This window comes from Pangasianodon hypophthalmus, chromosome 14 (genome assembly GCF_027358585.1).
Source record: "Pangasianodon hypophthalmus isolate fPanHyp1 chromosome 14, fPanHyp1.pri, whole genome shotgun sequence".
NCBI classification, from domain to species: Eukaryota; Metazoa; Chordata; class Actinopteri; order Siluriformes; family Pangasiidae; genus Pangasianodon; species Pangasianodon hypophthalmus.
The window spans coordinates 16,496,078-16,519,595 of NC_069723.1; the positions used below are offsets into that span (position 1 = coordinate 16,496,078).

Consider the following 23,518-nt stretch of genomic DNA (forward strand, 5'->3'; position numbering starts at 1 on the left):
ACACATAAATTACATTTTTAAAAACCCCTACTACAGGCCATACCAGTTCTTAACTGTTGACACTGCCTCAGGTTTTAACCCCTCATTGCATATTCATGAACTGTATCCCCTGACAACTGTAATAGTATAATTCACATTCTGTAAACGCATTCATTCATTCATTCATTCATTCATCTACAGTAGCCACATAATCCTGGTCATAGTGCTGGTGGATCCAAAGCCTATCCCAGGAACACAGTGCTTGAGGCAGGAATACAGCCTGGACGGAATGCCATTTCATCACAGGGCACCACACACACACACATTCACACTGTCATTCACACACATGGGGCATTTAGTGTAGCCAGTCCACCAACTGCCACATTTTTTGGGAGGTGGGAGGAAACTTGAGAACCCTGAGAAAAACCACATGGACACATGGAGAACATGCAAAACACTATACAGACAATAATCCAAGTTCAGGATCAAACCAGAGACCCTGGAGCTGTGAGGCAGCAACACTAAGCACCCTTGCCATCCTATGCTATAAACTGTAATAGGAATAATCCCAGCATTTCTACTAAATTACATATAAAAAACATATGAAATGCATATATCATCCTAAACTGGTTTGCAGTGGGCTTAACTTGTGATACTTATGATACGCTTTCATTTCATTGTACACAGTGTTATATAGACTTGTTTTTTTAATTAGGCACCTTGCAGAGTAAATTGTTGCCTGACTAATTCTCCATTGCAACATATGGGCTACAGTCAGTAATTTTATACCTCCAAAGTGACCTATATTGTAGGTTTACCTTAAAAATGGCCATTGACTATAACTGCAAATTGTATCAAATACATATAATATAATATACTTACTGCATAGGCTGTGTCAGTAAAAGCACTAAAATAAAGTACATGCATGGGGCTTTCTTTTATTATTATTATTATTATTATTATTATTATTATTACTTGCTGCTTCACTGTTATACTATGTAACTTAATCCTCCTCCTAACAAAATGATTAAAACATTAAAACAAATTGCTGTTGCAGTGGTGACCTCAGATGCTCGGAAGTCCATGCTGGGTGATTAATCCTGTGTGTAAGAGCCATACTAATTGCCTTGCCCTGGCTCTTAGTCGACGTGAGAGCAGCATTAAGCAGATACGAGTAGGAGAGCCAAACAAGGAGGAAAGGTTGTATCCTGTTGACAAGGCAAAGTTGGACAGACAGGCTGTACTTCAGGGTGTGTACCTGCCTCCTGTCACCGGTCGAGTGGAAATGGGCATTACAGCAATTGTTCCTGCCCTGATAACTCATTCAATAATAGCTCAAAGAGTAGATTACCTTCTTTCTTATGCTGATGCCATGTACATGTACACACACACACACCCACACACACACAGGGTGATGTGACCTTGAAGGAATGTCAGGAAAAGCATTCAGAATGTCTGTTTATACAAAATGTAATCTCAGCTATGTTGCATTCCAGATATGACTCCTTCAAAAAAATATTTCATACAACAAGCTCTCATTAATCACTGTATACTTTTTTAAATGCACATTTGCCTGATTATATAACCATGATAGTACTTGCCAATGAATAACTAATGAGACCTTTGATTATTGTGTTCATGTTGATGCTACTGTAATATATTTGCTGCCTCACCTAATGATGCAAACTATATAACAACTATATAAATATACAGTATATAATAAAGCAACTATGTAGCTTATAGTACTGTGCAACCTATGTTTTTAGTACAAACTTTGTCATAGATTTTTATTTTATGACTTTCTACATTATTGATTCAGTACAAAAACATTTTAGATTTCCAAACATTAGTTTTCCAGCACAAAATTAAATGTTACAGAAAAATGTTTGTATGTCAGTAAAGAAAGCAGCATATTACATAAGAGACACTTTTCAGACAAAAACATAATGAAGGCTGCTGGGTTTTGCTGCAAAAATAAGAAGCGAGTGTGACGGTCAAAGTCTCCAGAAGAACTGTGGCTGCTTCTGCAAGATGCTCAGAAACACTTACAGCTCATTTCCTTATAAAACTGCACACATTGTACCTGAGACTACTCTTTTTTTTTTTAAAGCAAAGGATCGTCACACCAAATATTGACTTTGTTTCATTTATTACTGTTTACTGCTCTTTATACTATTTTTGTTTATGTAGAAACATTTAATTTCATTATTTTTGAAAGCATCTTTGCTCTACAGCATTTCTTTGCATGTGCCTAAGACTTTTGCACAGTACTGTATACACAAGCATGACCCCCCCCCCCCCCCCCTTTTCACTCTTCTACTGCTTTGATATTTTCAAAATTTTAGAGTTTTTCAAATGTTTTTTTCCCTTATCAGTCAAATGAGTCTAATCTTGCATGCATTTTATCCATAAATCCACAATGCCACCAAACCCCAGAAACAATTTCATTACCAATAACTGACAAATCTAGTCATTTGAATTTACTTCTTACACTTATGGACAGGCAGGAGAAAGTAGGACTGGGTGCTTATATATGTATCTGTATTCAATGTCTGGTTTATTTAGAAATTATCGTGTTAAGATTAACTATAAAAATGTTACGTAGGCAAGAAAACAGCAAAAAAAACAAAACAAAAAAAAACAATTAAACTGCATTTCAACATATTTTGCCAGCTACATTGGTGTAGAAAATTCAGCCTTGAGTGAGCTAAATTATACATATACATATACATATGCTTTAGGTTTGCTTTAAATAGTGTGTTGCACAGATTTTTTTTTCCTTATTACATGAACAAGTGGCAGCCCAGTTTTCAGAAATCTTATTGCCTCATTGCTGACATATTCTAGGACAAGTGATTTTGAGGTCAATAGACAACATGCAAGACAAGGATTTTCATTACAGCACATACATATCTGAATAATGATTGCCTCTTTACTCTTTTGTTAATGTCTTGAAGATTCCATACAGGGTGCTGGGTGAACAGGTGATAGGTTATAATTGATATCCCAGACGTCAGTAATTAAACTCTAGTCCCTGATGTGGAAAATTCTACTGTTGTTCATATTGATTACCACAGCAGCAGAGCAAGCACGTCAACAACAATCTAGCTGCTTTACCTTGTCTGCTATTATCAAACGCCTTTATATGAGTCTTTAAAAGAAAAGAACATAATGCTTCTACCTTGGCGCAGCAGTTACAGTAGCTCTCTCCATTCTTCCCGGGAGGCAAGATGATCTCTCCTGTTGGAACCAGCTGAATCTTCAGCTCCATCATGTTGTCTGTCTCCCTGTGTACCTCTCCGTCACACACGTCTTGCACACACGCCACTAATGCTCCTCTGTGGATGCAGGAGATAGTGCTAAACAGAGTACAAAGCTCTTTTCTAAAGCCAGCTTCATTAACTTCATACAGTGTAGAGGTGAAAGCAGATGTGGGCGAGATGCAGCGTTGTAGTGTCACCTGAAGCAGTGAGAGAGCCAATGTGAACTTCCTCTATATAAGGCGAGGCGAGAGATATGGTGGGATGTCCGGGACTCTTCCCGAAGCCAGCCCTGCTATATAATTAATGTCCTGCTGGCTGAGCTGCTTTGGACGCCGTAGGTTTGCCGCCAGGGCTTCCTCCAGGCGCCAGCATCCTGTCCTCGACATTCCCAGATTAAACACTGGAGGAAGGCACTTTGCTTCCCCTACATATGCTGTGTATATAAACCTTAAACCTATATTTGTGTTTTCTACAGACTTTTTGCAGTCTGGGATAGAACCCATTAGATCAAATACATTATTTGTTTTGGAGTTATTGAGGTTTGAATTAAACCAAACCTCATTCATTTAAAAGGATCAGTCAAACAGGCTAATAAATATAAGAACTCAATAATAATGCTAACTTTGATAATGGAGACTGTTTTCCATCATGTAACTAAATATAAAAAAATCACAGACCCCCTGGCTATGCTTCATGGAAGATCTCCACACCCACCCTGAGAACAACTAGTCTACAGAATGTCACTTTCACTCGTGACATCTGCTTACTGTTTTAAGGCACTTACCATGGGAAGAAGGAAAGGATAGGTAGATAAGACATTGTGGCCAAGAACTTTTGTGACAGTGGGGCGTTATGTTTTCAAATAAACATCCCTGCTGACCTTCAGCTCTGACTCTGGCAGGCTATTGACCTAGACATTCCTGTTTGTTCCTGAGCAGCATGTCACACCCAGCCTAAGCGATTAGCCTCCTCTTATTATATTCATCCAAACACCGATAAATTATACATACTGTGACGTTTAGAGAATTCGAAACCCCAGTTAGTGTCTTATGACATATCAGTAGAGACATTGCATTAAATAATTAGCACAATATCATAGATATTACATTAGAAAAATAATCTAAAAGATACACTGGATGAAAGAAGTTGAATCCCAAAACTTTTTGAGATGCAGTTAGAGTGCATTCAAAATGTTTGTTAAAAAAAAAAGAAAAAAAAAAAAAGGGGAGAGTAAGTGCTGGAATAACAAATAATGATGTCCATGCTTGTGTATGTGTGTATGTATATATCTGTGTGTGTGTGTGTGTGCAGCTTGTGCATGGTGGTACCTATTATTGTCAGTGATAGGTGTGTCAGTAAAATATAGCCGGATTAAAAGAGGAAATGACGGACACACATCCTATGACCTGTGACACAGCTGAGACATTCATGATTCCTGGGCATCAACAGGAAACAGCAGTCATGGTGGCCCTCAGTGCCAGAGTAAGACTTGACAGAAATACAGATAACGTCAGTATTCTATTTAACACACAATGTTTGGAAAAGGACACTTTACAATTTTTGATCTCTTCTATTGGATCAACTTGTAACCTGGGACTGTGTTCATTCATCCGATTCTTAAACTTCATTTCATCAGCTCTTGATAAGTTATGAATAGAAGTAGTGACTGTTCAGCAGCTGATCTAGGTGTTTCAATTTCTCGAAACCACATTTTTAAATAGTGCTCACAAGTGAAACGGAAGACAAAAAATACCAGCTGTTGAATATGGCACATCATCCGTCAAAGACAACATATCTTTTGCAGGAAGAAGTGGAGTGAGTGTGCTTCCTGCCCTTTCCCCTCCCTCTCTTTTTCCTTTCACATGCCTACTCCAACTATGCACACAAATATCAGATCAACCAATCCTTCCTTCTAAAAGTCAAAACAATTGTTAATTCCACTTCTGCCATAACATAGATATTCAATTATTCAGCAATTGCAAAAAAAAAAAAAAAAAAAAACATGTAAGACAACCACAACAGTTTGCTGTACCTAATTTCTCCCTTCTACCTTATCATTTCTTTCAGTTAGGCCCAAACTGTGACATATTCCTCTTTCTGTTTGTTTCCCAAAAATAAAATTAACATTGCACATTTAGTCATAAATACCATCCAATAGTGTGTGGTGAAAAATGTGTCTGATATTATACACTGTACATAGCCAAGCGCTTCACTAAACATCTGAGTTCAAGGAGTTACAAACAGCCCTCTATAATTTACAGCACGTCCGTTAGATAAGTGAATAAATAGAAGTATCTAATTTTGTTGCCACTGTATTTGTTGCTCCTAATATAGTGAGGCTGCATTGTATGACCTGACATGGACACTTAAGGGAATGGCATCCTGTTTGTAAAGATGGCAGCTGCAGGGAAATCGAGGAGTGAAGTTGTATCTAGTGATGACGGATGAAGGGCAAAACACAGTTACTAAACATCATGGCACTGGTACACAGGCAACAGAGCAGCAGTGGCTGTAAGAGCTGAATAACTGAATCATTCTGAATGCCTATTTTTAGCATAAAAAGGAGAAGGACACAAAAAATTACTGCCATTGTATTTACTGCCACAGTCTTATTCTGCATCCTTTACTGGCTTCAGTACATTTTCCACAGGAAAAAATGTGCAGTAGCCTTGAATGGGACTCATAATGATTATTTGATTGGAATCCCAGGGGAAAATCTCTGTTTAGTGTTTGTAATCTGTGAGCAAGGCTTACGTCCAGATGGTGCTAGTGTGCCTAGAATATTGTTTTATGCAATCACATAATGCAATTGTGTATTATATAACAGCGTCTACACAATACTTCAGTGAAACATGCATCCCACCAATAACCCTGCACTCCCTACACACAGTTATTACACAAAACCCCCAACCCTGATTCCACATTACCTTCACACATTACCAACAGCAATGCTAACCACACACCCCACATTCTCAAGCTCCATATGTACCCCCAGAAGCGCAGATGTCAAACGAATAAACTTTTCAATAAACTGCTGATACTATTCATTTCTATTTACATCATATACAGCTCAATTCAATACATATCCAGAGTATTTTACAGCCTTTGTGTATTCCTGTGTACAATTCTAATTCTGTGAGGTGTTTGTCTATGTTAAAAATGTACATGTATACATAATTCCTTATACATAATTCCTCTTTCCAATTATCATGTTATATATAGCCTGTTTTTATGTTCTTATGTAACATTTCCACATTCATTAGCTGGATCAAAAGCAGAAAGTGGTATAATTAAATTTCACCACACTTGTACAGTGACAATAAATTAAACTGAATAAATTTGAATTTTATATACCCACAACCAGTAAATAAACAGCAATAAAAATAAAAAGCAACATAAAGCTTTACATGTTTTGTAGCTAGAGTAAAAAAAAATCTATTGGGTCTACAAGAAAATGGCAAAAATGCCCTCACAAAATAAATAGTAAAAAGCTGGCTATTATATCTACCAATAGCACCATCTGCTGTTTCCTATTTTGTACATGAACATGCCTTTAATGGCTTAATATGAGATATTCAGTCCCACATCCAGGTAAATGGTTTCCTCCACATCTTCCAAACTGTTTTCTTCTTTTCTAATTTAAAGAAATATCACAAGTGTGTGAAAAAAATTCAACCGGACTGGCCACATTTGACTTATATATATTTTTTGCTAGTGTAAGTCTAATAATGAGTCCTTTAAATATGATTTCCTTCCTCATAGACACTGGCTTCAACTCATCAGTGCGTTAGAGCATTCATACAGCCTCACTTTTTATTCTCTCAAGTAAGACAAATAAAAAAAATGCAGCTTGTCACATTCCTGAGAAACCACAAAGCGTAAGACTCCACTATGGTGGAAGACTGTGACTGTTACAAAGTGCTGACACTGGCGACTCCTTCCATAAATGTTAAAAGTCTCCTAACAGAAAACCTCACCATGGCAAACCTTATGTGTTTTTCTTTGTTAAAGAACATGTTTTTTTAATTTGTTAATCTTAGACTATGTGAGCTGTTGCTATAGAAACAATAACTTATAAGAATGAACGCATTAATATAATCCTGTGACTTCAATTACAGCCAAAATCTAATCTAATCTAATATAACAAAATTACAATAAAATACCAAACGTATTATAAATCTGTAATCTTAAACGCTATTTTATTTATGTAAAATCAAATTTACATTAAAATAAGGTACGATTTAGCCTTGAGTCTGTTTATTTATTTAATTTTTTATTGAACATAATGAAAAATATGCATACAATGGCATTCATAAATGCAAATAAATAAATAAATAAATAATACATTTATATATTTCAGTAGCCAAGAAATAAATCTAACATAACACATTATATATATATATATATATATATATATATATATATATATATATATATATATATATATATATAATTAAAATAAAATAATTAATTAAAAATATATACAAAAAAGCCGTGAGTTTTGAAAGCCGCGGAAAAGCAGAAAGTTCACTATTTCACTTCCGGTGTAAAACCCGGGACTTCGATTTACGTACTCTCTACTCTTCCTTCGGAGTTCTATATACGCTACGCTCAGAAACTGCGTATTACACGTTGGTGTATTGTAGTTGTCTACGCACAACGTGTAGTGTCGTTTACCTTGTGCGCCATTCTGCAGAGCTGAGCAGGAAACTGTAGAGAGCCGGCCGAAGTGGAGAGAAACTGGTTTTAAATAAAGTAAGATGTTTTCAGATGTGTTAAAATGTTTAATTTTAATATTTGCAATCCGCAATAGTTGGTATTAAGTATGCTGTGCAGTATGAGTGAGATGCTAAGTAGCTAAGATAAGCTAAGCTATGCTAAGCTAGCATTGTTAAATATCGTACGATATTGTGTTGTGCTAGCTAATATTAGCCAACTCGCAGTTAAAATAGTCTAATAGCACACATTGTATCTTTTTTTTGGTTAATTTGTTATGTTAGATTTATTTTTTGGCTACTGAAATTCTGTAAAGAAGCCCTCCTCTTTAGTAGCCAGTTGTTTCAGTAGCAAGTCAGTGCTTTTTGTTGCTAGCTAGAGCTAACCAAAGTAAAAAATCCTTCAGGTGGATTTCTAATCTCGCGCTCGTGAATGCTGGTCCTTGCTGTCATAGGTATCAAGATGGCGTCTGGCGAGTGTGTGCTGTATTTTCATTAGTGAATGTTAGATATTAGTGCTTCAATTGGTTAAGTTGCTAACATTGTGGTTTTAGGAAACACTGCCTGCTCGGAGGCTGCATTCAGATCTGCACACTGATAGTCTACATAACGTGATGTACTGTGTTGAGATATCATTTAGTACTGTAGGTTTATTCATGTCTTTATGACCTGCTGGAGCCAAATGTCACTAATTTCTTGTTTTTTTTATGTCCCCCAGACGCTGCCATGGCAGCTGCGTTTCCTTACCGAGGAGTCCCAGGTGGGATGCCACCGGGCGTTCCTCCTCCTGCTCCTGTTCCTGACTACATGACTGAGGAGAAACTGCAGGAAAAAGGTGAACACCTGAGTTCTTGTGGTTTCTGTGTGTGTGTATGCTCCAAACATATACAGAATTGTGTTTCATTCATGTTTATTGCTCACACTGGTGCATTTTTTATTTATTTATTTTTTTAAATCTTAGCCCGAAAATGGCAACAGCTGCAGGCAAAGCGCTACTCGGAGAAGAGGAAATTCGGTTTTGTGGATGCTCAGAAGGAGGACATGCCTCCCGAGCATGTGCGCAAAATTATCAGGGACCATGGAGACATGACCAACAGGAAGTTCCGTCATGACAAAAGAGTCTACCTTGGGTAAATCAGGATAAATCTACACACATGTAAACAAGTCACTTGACTAAATTAAAGCTACTGAGGTTCATTTCCTTTAATATTAGTAGTATCCATTGTTAGCGATGTTGAAAGAGTCGTTTGTTAAAAAACATTTAAAATTTCTCTCCAATGCCAAATGTGAGTTAGCTAAGACATGTTCGGTGTCTTAAGTTTCAAGTTTTTGTCACGTGCACAAAATGTCAGGGACAGCTGTACATTGAAATGCTTGTTGTGAGGATCTAAGGCTGTGCAATACAAAGTATATACATAAGAAGATGAGGGGGAAGTAGAAGAAGAAAGAGGGAAGACTCTTAGTGCTTTCACATTCGCACTGTTTTGTTCATTTGAATCGAACCCTGCTGCTTTCCCCTCAGTACAGTTTGTTTGGGCAGGTGAAACAGATAGGCAGTGTCTGAGTGAGGTGTTCTTGGTCTGGTTCCGAGTGAACTCTAGTGCAATTTGATTGCATTGAGAAAATGATTTGACCAAACTTTAGGAACCAAACATGTGAAACTGATGCAAAAGGCAAAGCTGTAGTGCTGCAGAAATGAGATGTGTTCTGAATATTTGGACCAGTGAATAAAAAGAGAAGTAAACTGTGGATACATAGACAAATGTTTTAAACGAGGTATTTATGGAAATATCTAGTAATTTATTGATTTAGTCATTTTTGTGATTAATTTATGCACTTGGCAAAGGTTGGTTGACTATTTTCCACTGGTGTTTTTCCAACCAATGACTGAAAGAGTTTTAGAAGTACCGTTTCAGCCCTAGATGCCCCTCAGCCCAAGTTTTCTTTCCCCACTTTTTGGTTCATTTAATTATATTCAGTGTGAACCTAAACTAAATAGGAAATATTTGTGCAGGAGCTGCAGTAAAGTCTAGCACATTTATAACTTTCATAAAGACATGCCCACCCTCTATAAAGAACCTGATCCAGTTCTTCAGCAATGTCACACAGAATTACTCTGGTTTAGGACACAGTGTGACTTACTGGAAACCACACAATTTGTAATGTTTTGTTCATTTTTTTTTTTGTCTGTAGGGCTCTGAAATACATGCCTCATGCTGTACTCAAGCTGCTGGAGAACATGCCTATGCCTTGGGAGCAGATTCGAGATGTACCAGTGCTTTACCACATCACAGGAGCTATTTCCTTTGTTAATGAAATTCCCTGGGTCATTGAGCCCGTCTACATCGCACAGTGGGGGTGAGAGTTTTCTCTAATTAAACTGTTTTGTACTGTGCACTTTTTTTTTTTTAAGAGAGTTGTGATTAGGATTTAGCATCTCTGAAGTCACTTAATCAATAACTGCTCTTCCTTTTTTTTTTTAAACTAGTACAATGTGGATCATGATGCGACGTGAGAAAAGAGACAGGCGACACTTCAAGCGCATGCGTTTCCCGCCCTTCGATGATGAAGAGCCTCCCCTGGATTATGCAGATAACATCCTTGATGTGGAGCCTCTGGAGGCCATTCAAATGGAGTTGGACCCCGAAGAGGACAGCTCTGTGGCGGAGTGGTTTTATGAGCATCAGCCACTGAAGGACACAACAAAGTGAGTGAGGGACAATTAAAAAATACCAGTACTTGAGCAGGCCCTGTCTTACTGGCTTTTTCCCCCTTTCTCTCACAGGTACGTCAATGGAACTACATACAGACGCTGGCAGTTCAGTTTGCCCATGATGTCTACACTGTATCGTTTGGCCAATCAGCTGCTTACTGATTTGGTGGATAGAAACTACTTTTACCTGTTTGACCTGAAGGCCTTCTTCACTTCAAAGGCATTGAACATGGCCATTCCTGGAGGACCCAAATTTGAACCCCTAGTCAGAGACATCAATTTACAGTATGTGTTTTTTTTTTTTTTTTTTTAAAAATACAAATTTATCTTCCTGAGTCTGCACCCACTAGCATGATGGTAAGCAGTTCACTTGGTAAGCTAATGATTTAACCTAATCTGCTTTGTTATTACTACAGGGATGAAGACTGGAATGAGTTTAACGACATCAACAAGATCATCATCAGACAGCCTATTAGGACAGAGTACAAGATTGCTTTCCCGTACTTGTACAACAACCTTCCCCATCATGTGCACCTCACTTGGTTCGTACTCTTTTCACAGTTCGACTGTCACACTTACAAAAAAAAACCTGAAGCTATTCCACTAATGATTGATTCATACCCAGGTACCACACACCTAATGTGGTGTTCATTAAGACAGAGGATCCTGATCTGCCTGCTTTCTACTTTGACCCACTCATCAACCCCATCTCTCACAGACACTCTGTTAAAGTAAGCAACATGGCAAAATTTGGGTTTAACTTAGGTCATATATAATATTAGTTCCTTAGGATAAGAAATATAATATTTATCTTCTCCATGATAAAACATCAGTGTAATGATGATGTGAATTAATACAGGATGAGAATGTTTATAGGTTTCTTTTCCTATGAATCAGATGTTTGCGTCACACATGCTGGTATAATTACATTACTAGATCGTGAATTTATTTTTAGAAAACTAATTATGATATTGTGGCATATACTAATATAAATGTAAGTTTTTACTGGTTGTAGCTTTTATTATGAAGGTTAATTTAATCAGCATGGTGTAGTGCGCTCTTTTTTCTGTCTATAGATCAGCGAAATGGATTGGATTTGTTTTTTTGCTTTAGATTTGTTGTCCTTCAAATTATTCCCTGTATATAGTAAACTAAATTTTGACCACTGTTATAAATAAAGCTCTTAATTTAGAATTGTGTTGCTTGTTGTCCTCAGAGCCAGGAGCCACTGCCTGATGATGATGAGGAGTTTGAACTTCCTGAGTATGTGGAGCCTTTCCTTAAAGAGACACCTCTGTATACTGACAACACAGCCAATGGAATTGCTTTATTGTGGGCACCTCGTCCGTTCAACTTGCGATCAGGGAGAACCCGTCGTGCCATCGACGTTCCTCTCATCAAGAACTGGTGAGCTTTGAGCAATATACCAATGTGTAGTTCAGCAGAGGCATTTTTCTTCAAGCTTGTATTTTATCTGTGTTTTTTTTAATAACTCTCTTTAGGTACCGTGAGCACTGCCCTGCAGGGCAGCCTGTAAAAGTACGCGTCTCTTATCAGAAACTTCTGAAGTACTATGTGCTCAATGCTCTGAAACACAGACCACCCAAAGCACAGAAGAAGAGGTGAGTAATTTTGTAATTGCATAATGTGTAGTTCTTCCACAGAGGGCATGTATTTTTGGAGTTTTGTTTTGTTTAGACATAATGCCTTTACAAATATGCTATAATAGTGACTTGTTTTTGTTTGTCCACAGGTACCTTTTCCGTTCCTTCAAGGCCACCAAATTCTTTCAGTCCACAAAGCTGGACTGGGTGGAGGTGGGGCTCCAGGTGTGCCGACAGGGTTACAACATGCTGAACCTGCTGATTCACAGAAAGAACCTCAACTACCTGCACTTGGACTACAACTTCAACTTGAAGCCTGTGAAAACCCTCACCACAAAAGTAAGTAGATTCTAGGTTTGTCTAAAATTAATTAGAACCTAAAAAGGAGATTGTTTTAATGTACATGCAGCGTTAATCTGTTTGTACGTGTTTGCTAATGTTAGCGTTCTACTTTTCCAGGAGCGTAAGAAGTCCCGTTTCGGGAATGCGTTCCACTTGTGTCGTGAGGTTCTTCGTCTGAGCAAACTGGTTGTGGATAGCCATGTGCAGTACAGACTGGGGAATGTTGATGCATTCCAGGTACTAATTCTTATTACTTAATCAAACCTGTACAAATACATCTCAGATTATCTATACTCAGCTGTATTAAAACAATATTTTATTTATGTGAATAGTTATGTTCTTGTTTTTTTTTGTGTTGCTCTGTAGTTGGCAGATGGACTGCAGTATATCTTTGCCCATGTTGGTCAGCTGACTGGCATGTATCGCTACAAGTACAAGCTGATGAGACAGATCAGGATGTGCAAGGACTTGAAACATCTCATTTACTATCGCTTCAACACAGTAAGTGCAGTTTTATACATGTAACACTTGAACATTGATGACCATAGAGCACATTTCAATATGTTTTCAGGCTTGAATGTCAATTTGAATGTTTTTGGTATTAGGGCCCAGTTGGGAAGGGACCAGGTTGTGGCTTCTGGGCTCCAGGATGGAGAGTGTGGCTCTTCTTCATGAGGGGCATCACTCCTCTGCTGGAGAGGTGGCTTGGCAATCTGTTGGCCAGGCAGTTCGAAGGTAAATAACATTCATTTGCAGAAAACATTTAACTTGGTTGCTTTATAAAATTGTTCGGTAATACCGGTATCACTATGGGTTTTGTTGGTGAGGGAGAGAATGTAGTAAATTACTGTCATGATTTTGTTCAGGTCGACACTCCAAGGGGGTTGCAAAGACTGTGACTAAACAGCGTGTGGAGTCTCACTTTGACTTGGAGTTGAGAGCTGCTGTGATGCACGACATCCTAGACATGATGCCTGAGGGAATCAAACAGAACAAGGCCAGGACAATTCTGCAGCATCTCAGTGAGTCCTGGAGGTGCTGGAAGGCCAACATTCCATGGAAGGTATATATTCAGTTCTTTATATATTGTGTATTTCAGCCATCTATAAGAGAGATGGATCTGAGATATGCAAAACAATAACAATTCCATCATGCATTTAGATTGTAATGTTATTATTTTACAGGTCCCAGGGCTTCCCACCCCCATTGAAAACATGATCTTGAGATATGTCAAGGCCAAAGCTGACTGGTGGACCAACACAGCACATTACAACCGAGAGCGAATCAGACGAGGAGCAACTGTGGACAAAACTGTCTGCAAGAAAAACCTTGGCCGCCTCACACGACTCTACCTGAAGGCTGAGCAGGAGAGACAACACAACTACCTAAAGGTAAAGTTCTAGATGTGCTATTTCATGCATAGTAGAGCTTGTCCTTAAGGAAAGAGTAAATGTAGCAGCAGTATCATTCCTGACTTGGTCTGTCCCAGGATGGACCATACATCACTGCTGAAGAGGCAGTGGCTATCTACACCACCACAGTGCACTGGCTGGAGAGTCGACGCTTCTCCCCGATTCCCTTTCCCCCTCTGTCATACAAACATGACACCAAGCTGCTCATCCTGGCTCTGGAGAGGCTCAAAGAGGCTTACAGGTCAGTGCAGACTCTTCCAACAAGACACCAAATCAGATAATACAGAGCACTGATTGTGATGTATTTAACCATGATTTAACATTATTTGGAGTGCCTGCTAACTGTTTCTGTTTTGCGTGTATTAGTGTGAAATCAAGGTTGAATCAGTCCCAACGTGAAGAGTTGGGTCTGATTGAGCAGGCATACGACAATCCTCACGAGGCTCTGTCCAGGATCAAGCGTCATCTCCTCACTCAGAGAGCGTTCAAAGAGGTGAAAATGTGAACATGAATAAACACAGCACTGAGATGGTGTAAAGACTTTCAGTCCCTCTTGTGATTTCTTTGTCCTACCATATGTGTTTCAGTGCTGTTTGTAATTTCTCCAGGTGGGCATCGAGTTTATGGACCTGTACAGTCACCTAGTGCCTGTGTATGATGTGGAGCCTCTGGAGAAGATCACAGACGCTTACCTGGACCAGTACTTGTGGTATGAGGCTGACAAGCGCAGGCTTTTCCCGCCTTGGATCAAACCTGCTGACACAGAGCCACCTCCACTGCTGGTATACAAGTGGTGCCAAGGTGAGGGATAATGCTGCCCTTCATTGTTAGACATGGTCAAAGGCAAGTGTTGGTCATCTGATAATGCAGATGTTATCTTAGAATTTCAAGTGATTGTCAAATTTTTTTCCAGGAATCAACAACCTGCAAGACGTGTGGGAGACCACAGAGGGAGAGTGTAATGTCATGCTGGAGTCACGCTATGAGAAGATGTACGAAAAGATTGACTTGACGCTGCTTAACAGGCTTCTGCGTCTGATTGTCGACCACAACATTGCCGATTACATGACGGCAAAGAACAACGTGGTCATCAACTACAAGGTCTGCCACCTGTAAAAACAGGAATAACTTGCATTTAGTTTTATTTCACAGTATTTGCAGGTTAGAGCTGTTGGAACAAATTATTAGAAAACCTGTTTGCATTTTATTAATGTTGACATATTTGAAAACCTTTCAGGCAGCTAACACTGAAACAGCTGATTTGTAAAGTTATGTAAAATGATTTTTAAGTATCAGATTTCTAATTGAGTTTGAAAATCTGGAAAGTATATCTAAAAACAATGTTACATATAAATAATTAATTTCAAGCAGGCTCTTCCTGGATTTTTTCTGTAGCTGAGTCTCAAATATAGCTCCTATGGGCATTTTTGGAGAAGGCTTAAGTACAAAAATTAATTTCTCCATGAAAATTACTTGTGATGCAAAATCATTACTGTAGGTAAATACATGTTTTAGAAATAGAGAAAAATATTGTGAAATATAAAAAATTAGGATAAAATTGTTACTACAATTTTATCAGCTTCTTTGTTTCTTTGTTAATTTCCACAGACATGGTCTTTGTCACCAACAGAATATAATTATAGGCCAATTAATGTTTAAATGCTTTTTTAACTGATTCAGATTGTAATGCAAATCTGTATTGGACACAAGTATCATTATTGTCGACCATGTGTGATTAGCTTGTTCTTGCATTGCTCTAGGACATGAACCACACCAATTCGTACGGCATCATCAGGGGCCTGCAGTTTGCCTCCTTCATTGTGCAGTACTATGGGCTTGTGATGGACCTGCTCGTTCTGGGTCTTCACCGTGCCAGTGAGATGGCTGGACCCCCACAGATGCCCAATGATTTCCTCAGCTTCCAGGACAGTACTACAGAGAGTGCCCACCCCATTCGCCTGTACTGCAGATACATCGACCGCATCCACATGTTCTTCAGGTAAGTGGCACCTGCAAAAAAAAAAAAAACTCTTTACTGTTAAAAATTTGTATAGCAGTTTTCTTAATATACATGGTGTCTGAATAGTCAGGAACCGATAGGAATATGTTGAGCAAAATCATGATACAGTGAGCGTAAGGGTGATCATTATAGAGCATATGTTGTACATAATAAATGCAAAATTAAATATTTGTAGTTTTACTCTCATTGGTTGCTGACTTTTCAGACACCTTGTATGTATCGCACAGCTAGATGTAATTAATGCACTGATATCAAAAACTTTTTTGAGCTTATTAAATGAATAGGGCCTCAAGAGTATTATTGATTTCTCAGGTTTTCTGCTGATGAGGCCAGGGATCTGATCCAGCGCTACCTCACTGAACACCCTGATCCCAACAACGAGAACATTGTAGGCTACAACAATAAGAAGTGCTGGCCCAGAGATGCTAGGATGAGGCTGATGAAGCATGATGTTAACCTGTAAGTACTGACACAGTAACACTCATTCTAATACAATTTTAATTCTGTAAATTTGTTTTTCAAAGTATACGACAGTGCTGATGTTCGTTTCTCTGTGACTCGTCAAGGGGCCGTGCCGTGTTCTGGGACATTAAGAATCGCCTTCCTCGCTCTGTGACCACCGTGCAGTGGGAGAACAGCTTTGTGTCGGTATACAGTAAAGACAACCCTAACCTGCTCTTCAACATGTGTGGATTTGAGTGCCGTATCTTGCCCAAATGCCGCACCAGTTACGAGGAGTTCACTCACAAGGATGGAGTGTGGAACCTGCAGAATGAGGTCAGTGCACTATTTCAATCATTGTAAGCTAATAATAGCATTTAATAACCTTTTTTATTTTTTTTTATTTTTAAAGGCTATGTGGCTTGGCTAACTGGTATCTATATATTTGTCTGCAGGTGACCAAGGAAAGGACAGCGCAGTGCTTCCTGCGAGTGGATGATGAATCAATGCAGAGGTTCCATAACAGAGTGCGACAGATTCTCATGGCCTCTGGATCCACCACTTTCACCAAGGTATGAAACGAGAAAGAAAAAGTTTATGACGTTGTCGCCATGACCACACATTTCTAGCACAACTATATACAACTATATACTATGGTTTTTCTATGTTTTCTTATTTTACTTCTGCCCTTTTTAGATCGTGAACAAATGGAACACGGCTCTGATTGGTCTGATGACCTATTTCCGTGAGGCTGTGGTTAACACTCAGGAGTTGCTGGACCTTTTGGTGAAATGTGAAAATAAGATCCAGACCCGTATCAAGATTGGTCTGAACTCCAAAATGCCTAGCCGTTTCCCTCCTGTCGTCTTCTACACCCCCAAAGAGTTAGGAGGTCTGGGCATGCTTTCTATGGGTCACGTGCTCATCCCACAATCTGACCTGAGGTAATTTTTATACACGTGAATATTTGTCCTAGTCTGGCACATCAGCATTCACATCCAAACAATATAAATGAAAAATATAAATGTTAATAAACTACATTTAGTGTGATAACTGGTGTTGATTTGAATCATGAGGAATATTTTCTGTGTGTTACCAGGTGGTCCAAACAGACAGACGTGGGCATCACTCACTTCCGTTCCGGTATGAGTCATGAGGAGGATCAGCTGATTCCCAATCTGTATCGCTACATCCAGCCATGGGAGAGTGAGTTCATCGACTCTCAGAGAGTCTGGGCTGAATATGCTCTCAAGAGACAGGAGGCCATTGCCCAGAACAGGTACAATAATCTCACATAGAATTAAATGTAAGTGAAATAAATATTTCTGCTCTTGTTGTACTTAGAATAAAATTGTTTTGTGTTGTTACAGACGTTTGACTCTTGAGGATTTGGAGGATTCCTGGGACAGAGGTATTCCTCGTATCAACACCCTGTTCCAGAAAGACAGGCACACGCTGGCCTATGACAAGGGCTGGAGAGTCAGAACAGACTTCAAGCAGTATCAGGTTAGCGCCCTTTCCTTCAGCCAATATGATTTTCATATGCGTGGAGATGGTTCTGGCCATTGTTATGGACTGATCTGTAATCTGTTGGTATGATGTGTTCTCTGTTCTCAGGTGCTGAAGCAAAATCCATTCTGGTGGACTCACCAGAGGCACGATGGTAAACTGTGGAATCTGAACAATTACCGCACAGACATGATCCAAGCACTGGGAGGAGTGGAAGGAATTTTGGAACACACTCTGTTCAAGGGTACATACTTTCCCACCTGGGAGGGTCTCTTCTGGTAAGGGTTACTGCTTGCCCTGTGAAAACTGTCCATTAGGGAATTTGGCCTAGTTCCTCATAAAGCTCCATCAGGATTATGTTTTAAACATTTATTTCTTTTTCCATAGGGAGAAGGCCAGTGGTTTTGAGGAGTCCATGAAATGGAAGAAGCTGACCAATGCCCAGAGATCTGGTCTGAACCAGATCCCCAATCGACGATTCACTTTGTGGTGGTCTCCCACGATCAACAGAGCCAATGTATGCAAACAGTCTTACTTTAGGTGTTGTTGCTCCTTCTCTTCACTCTATTGCTATTGCTAATTTCCTCTGTTTTTGTTCTTTAGGTGTACGTGGGTTTCCAGGTGCAGTTGGATCTCACAGGAATCTTCATGCATGGCAAAATTCCCACTCTCAAAATCTCCTTGATCCAGATCTTCAGAGCTCACTTGTGGCAGAAGATTCATGAGAGCATTGTCATGGATCTGTGTCAGGTTCAGAGTGTTTTCAGATGTTCTTTATTGTTTGTACACTAAGACTGGTGTGGTACTTCATTTGTATAGCTGTGCAACACTTGCACTACATGCACTTCATCGAGATTTGTATGTGTTGTGTGAAGGTGTTTGACCAAGAACTGGATGCTCTAGAGATTGAAACTGTCCAGAAGGAAACCATCCATCCTAGGAAGTCTTACAAGATGAACTCCTCCTGCGCAGATATTCTGCTTTTTGCATCCTACAAGTGGAATGTCTCAAGACCATCACTGCTTGCTGACTCCAAGTATGTTCTAAAACTCTGCCAGGCTTCTTTCTTAATTTCATGTTTGTTGGTTATGTTCAGTGTGTTTAATTTTGTTTGTCTCTGCTATACAGGGATGTTATGGACAGCACCACCACTCAGAAGTACTGGATTGACATTCAGCTCAGATGGGGAGACTATGACTCACATGACATTGAGAGATATGCCAGGGCCAAGTTTCTGGACTACACCACAGATAACATGAGTATCTACCCATCCCCTACTGGGGTGCTCATTGCCATTGATCTGGCATACAATCTGCACAGGTCAGTGTTTTGTTGGGATAGTCTACAAGGCTGTTATGTTGTTTTGCTATTCAGGCATTGTTATTCTAATGTGAATTTGATTTATATTTCCATGCAGTGCCTATGGAAATTGGTTCCCTGGCAGCAAGCCTCTGATCCAGCAGGCCATGGCTAAGATCATGAAGGCCAACCCTGCCCTGTACGTGCTGAGGGAGCGCATCCGCAAGGGTCTGCAGCTCTACTCCTCCGAGCCCACTGAGCCCTACCTGTCCTCACAGAATTATGGAGAACTCTTCTCCAATCAGATCATCTGGTTTGTGGATGACACCAATGTGTACAGAGTCACCATCCACAAGGTAAGTCAGTAGCCTCCCAAGCGTTCTCTGGCGATTGTTCTCTTCTGGCTGTGTACAATTGTGCCAAAAGTAAACCTTAATTGTGTTTATGCTCACCATGATTTGCCTTTCCATTACAGACCTTTGAGGGCAACTTGACCACGAAACCAATCAATGGGGCCATTTTCATCTTTAATCCAAGAACTGGGCAACTCTTCTTAAAGATCATTCACACATCTGTGTGGGCTGGACAGAAGCGTCTGGGACAGGTAGGATTTTTTTAACTTCTGTCATCGGTGGCTCTACTTGTTTGAAGTAAAACTGACAACGTAGCCCTAAGCTGATCTTTTTATTATAGCTGGCCAAGTGGAAAACTGCTGAGGAAGTGGCTGCTCTTATTCGATCACTGCCTGTTGAAGAGCAGCCCAAGCAGATCATTGTGACCAGGAAGGGCATGTTGGATCCTCTTGAGGTGAGCTTACTTCAGAAGCACTGTTTGTTAGGTGCTATGAAATAATATATATATATATATATATATATATATATATATATATATATATATATATATATATATATATATATATATATATAAAATATATATACATAAAATGTATACATCTATTTATTATTTACTTTCTCCCAATTTCTAGGTGCACTTGTTGGATTTCCCCAACATTGTCATCAAAGGCTCTGAGCTGCAGCTGCCCTTCCAGGCTTGTCTAAAGGTGGAGAAGTTTGGGGACCTCATTCTGAAGGCCACTGAACCCCAGATGGTCCTGTTCAATCTGTACGATGATTGGTTGAAGACCATTTCTTCTTACACTGTAAGTTAATTTCATCATTTTTAGTTTCTTTAACTTTAAACGTTAAAGGGCTAGTGATGGCTTTTGCTCCACTTAAAATGATTTCCCATCCCTGTATAGGCCTTCTCACGTTTGATCTTGATACTGAGAGCCCTCCATGTGAACAACGACCGTGCAAAGGTGATCCTGAAGCCTGACAAAACCACCATCACTGAGCCACATCACATCTGGCCCACTCTGACTGATGAGGAGTGGATCAAGGTGGAGGTGCAGCTCAAAGATCTCATCTTGGCTGACTATGGTAAAAAGAACAAGTAAGTGAGCTCTCCATGTGAAAAAATTAAGCCCAGTGAAGAAGACTTTTAGTGGAAAAATAGAAGAAAATAATTTAATTTTAGAAAATTTAGCATTAACATTAATAAACTGTGCGATCTAAGTTTATTTCTCTTTTCCCCAGTGTGAACGTGGCTTCTCTGACACAGTCTGAGATCAGGGACATCATCCTGGGTATGGAGATCTCCGCTCCCTCTCAGCAGAGGCAGCAGATTGCTGAGATTGAGAAGCAGACTAAAGAGCAGTCTCAGCTAACAGCCACGCAGACTCGCACTGTTAACAAACATGGTGATGAAATCATTACCTCAACCACCAGCAACTATGAGACCCAAACCTTCTCCTCAAAGACTGAATGGAGAGTCAGGTAGGACATGACCATTCAAGATGTACCATAGATATGTCACTTCCATGGATATGTCATTCTCCCTGTGAAGCACTGTATGTTCTATATTCTTGCAGGTGCATTGTATTCATATTTCTCTCTTATTTGTAGGGCGATCTCTGCAGCCAACTTGCACTTGCGTACCAACCACATCTACGTGTCGTCTGATGACATTAAAGAAACTGGATACACTTACATTCTGCCTAAGAACGTGCTGAAGAAGTTCATCTGCATCTCTGACTTGCGTGCTCAAGTGAGTCATACTTCTGCTGTTTTGCAGGCATTTACTTTTCTGTATAGTATTTATTACATTTGTCTGTTATTGATTTTTTTTTTTTTCTTCCCCCTGATGATTTTCCTATAGATTGCCGGATATCTCTATGGAACAAGTCCTCCAGATAACCCACAGGTGAAAGAAATTCGCTGCATTGTGATGGTGCCACAATGGGGCACCCATCAAACTGTTCACCTGCCCAATCAGCTGCCACAGCACGAATATCTCAAGGTCTGTGTCTGTTCTTTAGTTATATATCATAGACGTTTCCTCATGTTTATGATATCTGTATTGTAGAGATACCACATCAGCATTGTTTCTCCAGTCTTAGAAAACCTGTTTTTATCTTGTTCTTCTACAGGAAATGGAGCCGCTTGGTTGGATCCACACCCAGCCCAATGAATCGCCTCAGTTGTCTCCCCAGGATGTCACCACACATGCTAAAGTCATGGCTGATAATCCATCCTGGGATGGCGAGAAGACCATCATTATTACCTGCAGGTACACAGACGAAGTGCATTAGTGTCAGTTTACAGCTAGTAATGGATTAATTTAGTTAAATTGTCTTATTTCGTAGTTGACACTGGCGGTGTTTTTACATCATGTTTGATTACCTGGGTCATTGGATCAGATTGAAATTCCACTTGGATCAGTCTCAATCAGTTTACTTTGTTGTGATTTAGCTGTAAATATGAATTCTGATCAAGCATTCATTCAGATTATTAGGTTGTGTGTAAATGAAGCCTGTGATTGATTATTGTTCTCGCTTGTGTAGTTTCACTCCAGGATCTTGTACGTTGACTGCTTATAAGCTGACTCCTAGTGGATATGAGTGGGGCAGGCAGAACACGGATAAGGGCAACAACCCCAAGGGTTACCTGCCATCTCACTATGAAAGGGTGCAGATGCTGCTGTCTGATCGCTTCCTTGGCTTCTTCATGGTGCCTGCCCAAGTGTCCTGGAACTACAATTTCATGGGTGAGCACAGCATTAACAGGCTGAAAGTGAACCCACTCAATGAAAACATATTGGTCCTTTTTTGAGGGGACATTTATCTTCTTAATTCTTAATTATTTCCCCTTTCCTCCATACCAGGTGTTCGACACGACCCCAATATGAAGTACGAGCTGCAGCTGTCTAACCCGAAAGAGTTTTATCACGAGGTTCACAGGCCTTCTCACTTCCTCAACTTTGCATCGCTGCAGGAGGGTGAGATCTACAACGCTGACCGTGAGGATATGTACGCTTAGCACCACAGACTGCTACTGTTGACATTCAGTGAGCACCTAAGAGGCTTATGCTTACAAATCTTTTGTGCTCTGTCCTTCAAGACTTTACCCTGGTGTCAGCTTGGAAGCACTGCTTCAAACACCTGTTTTAAGATTTTGTATAATGCTTCATTGTTTTTTGGCATGTTGATTTGTGTTGATGCACATTGCCTAAAGTGTATTTTTGTGTGACAGTAGTTGAAGAAAACTACATCAATGTTCTTGGGTAATAATGCTCTTTTTTCATAATCTTGAAAGTACATAAAATTGTTTTTTTATAAGTCGACTGTAATATCCCTGTAGCTATGTTGTGCATCTTTCATGTACATGGTAGTCTGGGTCAAAAATAAAGATCAACACGAAGTTTGTGGCTGTTTTTCCATTGCATCAGTTGAACAAGTTTGACTACATTCTGTTGTTTTACCTTGTGCAAGCTCAAAATACTAAAAGGGCTTAGGCCTCACAGATTCTAAAATATTTATATCAAGGTTGTCAACCTCATTTTATGTAACAGGCCACATTACACTTAGTCCAATGTCAACTGGTCCAGACCAAATAATCAGTTTGGTAGATCAATAACTCTTAAATGTGTTCATTTGTTGGCATTTATCTGAAAGGTAAAAGCTGTCAGTTGGTGCCAAAGGGATTTAGCTCTTACTAAACCTCACCTAAAGACTGCTGCAGCAGTGCTTTAGTCCTTTATTCTGCCCATCTCTCTTACCTCCATCTGTACTAGTACCATCTGTACACTCCAAAACTACAAGTTTCATGCTGATACCACCGTCAATGCCATTGTGCCTGTTGTCTCGTAGATTGCTAACTAGCA

General features: G+C 39.5%; 2 protein-coding genes across 2 annotated transcripts in view; one reads left to right on the top strand and one right to left on the bottom strand.

The window, feature by feature from the left end:
• The window catches only part of myo1cb (myosin Ic, paralog b), a 50,197-nt gene extending 46,740 nt beyond the window's left edge, over window positions 1-3,457 (bottom strand). Inside the window, exon 1 of the mRNA XM_026934696.3 lies at window positions 3,161-3,457. Within this exon, the coding sequence (XP_026790497.1) occupies window positions 3,161-3,253 (93 nt within the window). The 5' untranslated portion in view covers window positions 3,254-3,457. The remainder of the gene's footprint in view (window positions 1-3,160) is intronic.
• Window positions 3,458-7,838: 4,381 nt separating this feature from the next.
• On the top strand, window positions 7,839-23,055 carry prpf8 (pre-mRNA processing factor 8). The gene is made up of 43 exons (XM_026934753.3): window positions 7,839-7,997; window positions 8,676-8,792; window positions 8,919-9,087; window positions 10,151-10,315; window positions 10,446-10,664; window positions 10,743-10,955; window positions 11,087-11,212; window positions 11,296-11,401; window positions 11,887-12,077; window positions 12,173-12,292; window positions 12,424-12,613; window positions 12,734-12,853; window positions 12,983-13,117; window positions 13,222-13,351; window positions 13,483-13,679; window positions 13,801-14,007; window positions 14,106-14,269; window positions 14,395-14,521; window positions 14,637-14,829; window positions 14,942-15,129; window positions 15,789-16,027; window positions 16,361-16,507; window positions 16,615-16,825; window positions 16,945-17,061; window positions 17,186-17,433; window positions 17,589-17,768; window positions 17,860-17,995; window positions 18,107-18,276; window positions 18,386-18,515; window positions 18,602-18,748; window positions 18,874-19,034; window positions 19,127-19,318; window positions 19,416-19,653; window positions 19,773-19,901; window positions 19,991-20,104; window positions 20,283-20,456; window positions 20,556-20,749; window positions 20,893-21,132; window positions 21,262-21,403; window positions 21,515-21,655; window positions 21,786-21,925; window positions 22,200-22,402; window positions 22,520-23,055. The coding sequence occupies exons 2-43, from the start codon at window positions 8,684-8,686 to the stop codon at window positions 22,672-22,674; spliced, it is 7,017 nt and encodes a 2,338-aa protein (XP_026790554.1). The 5' UTR covers window positions 7,839-7,997; window positions 8,676-8,683; the 3' UTR covers window positions 22,675-23,055.
• The last annotated feature ends 463 nt before the right edge of the window (window positions 23,056-23,518 follow it).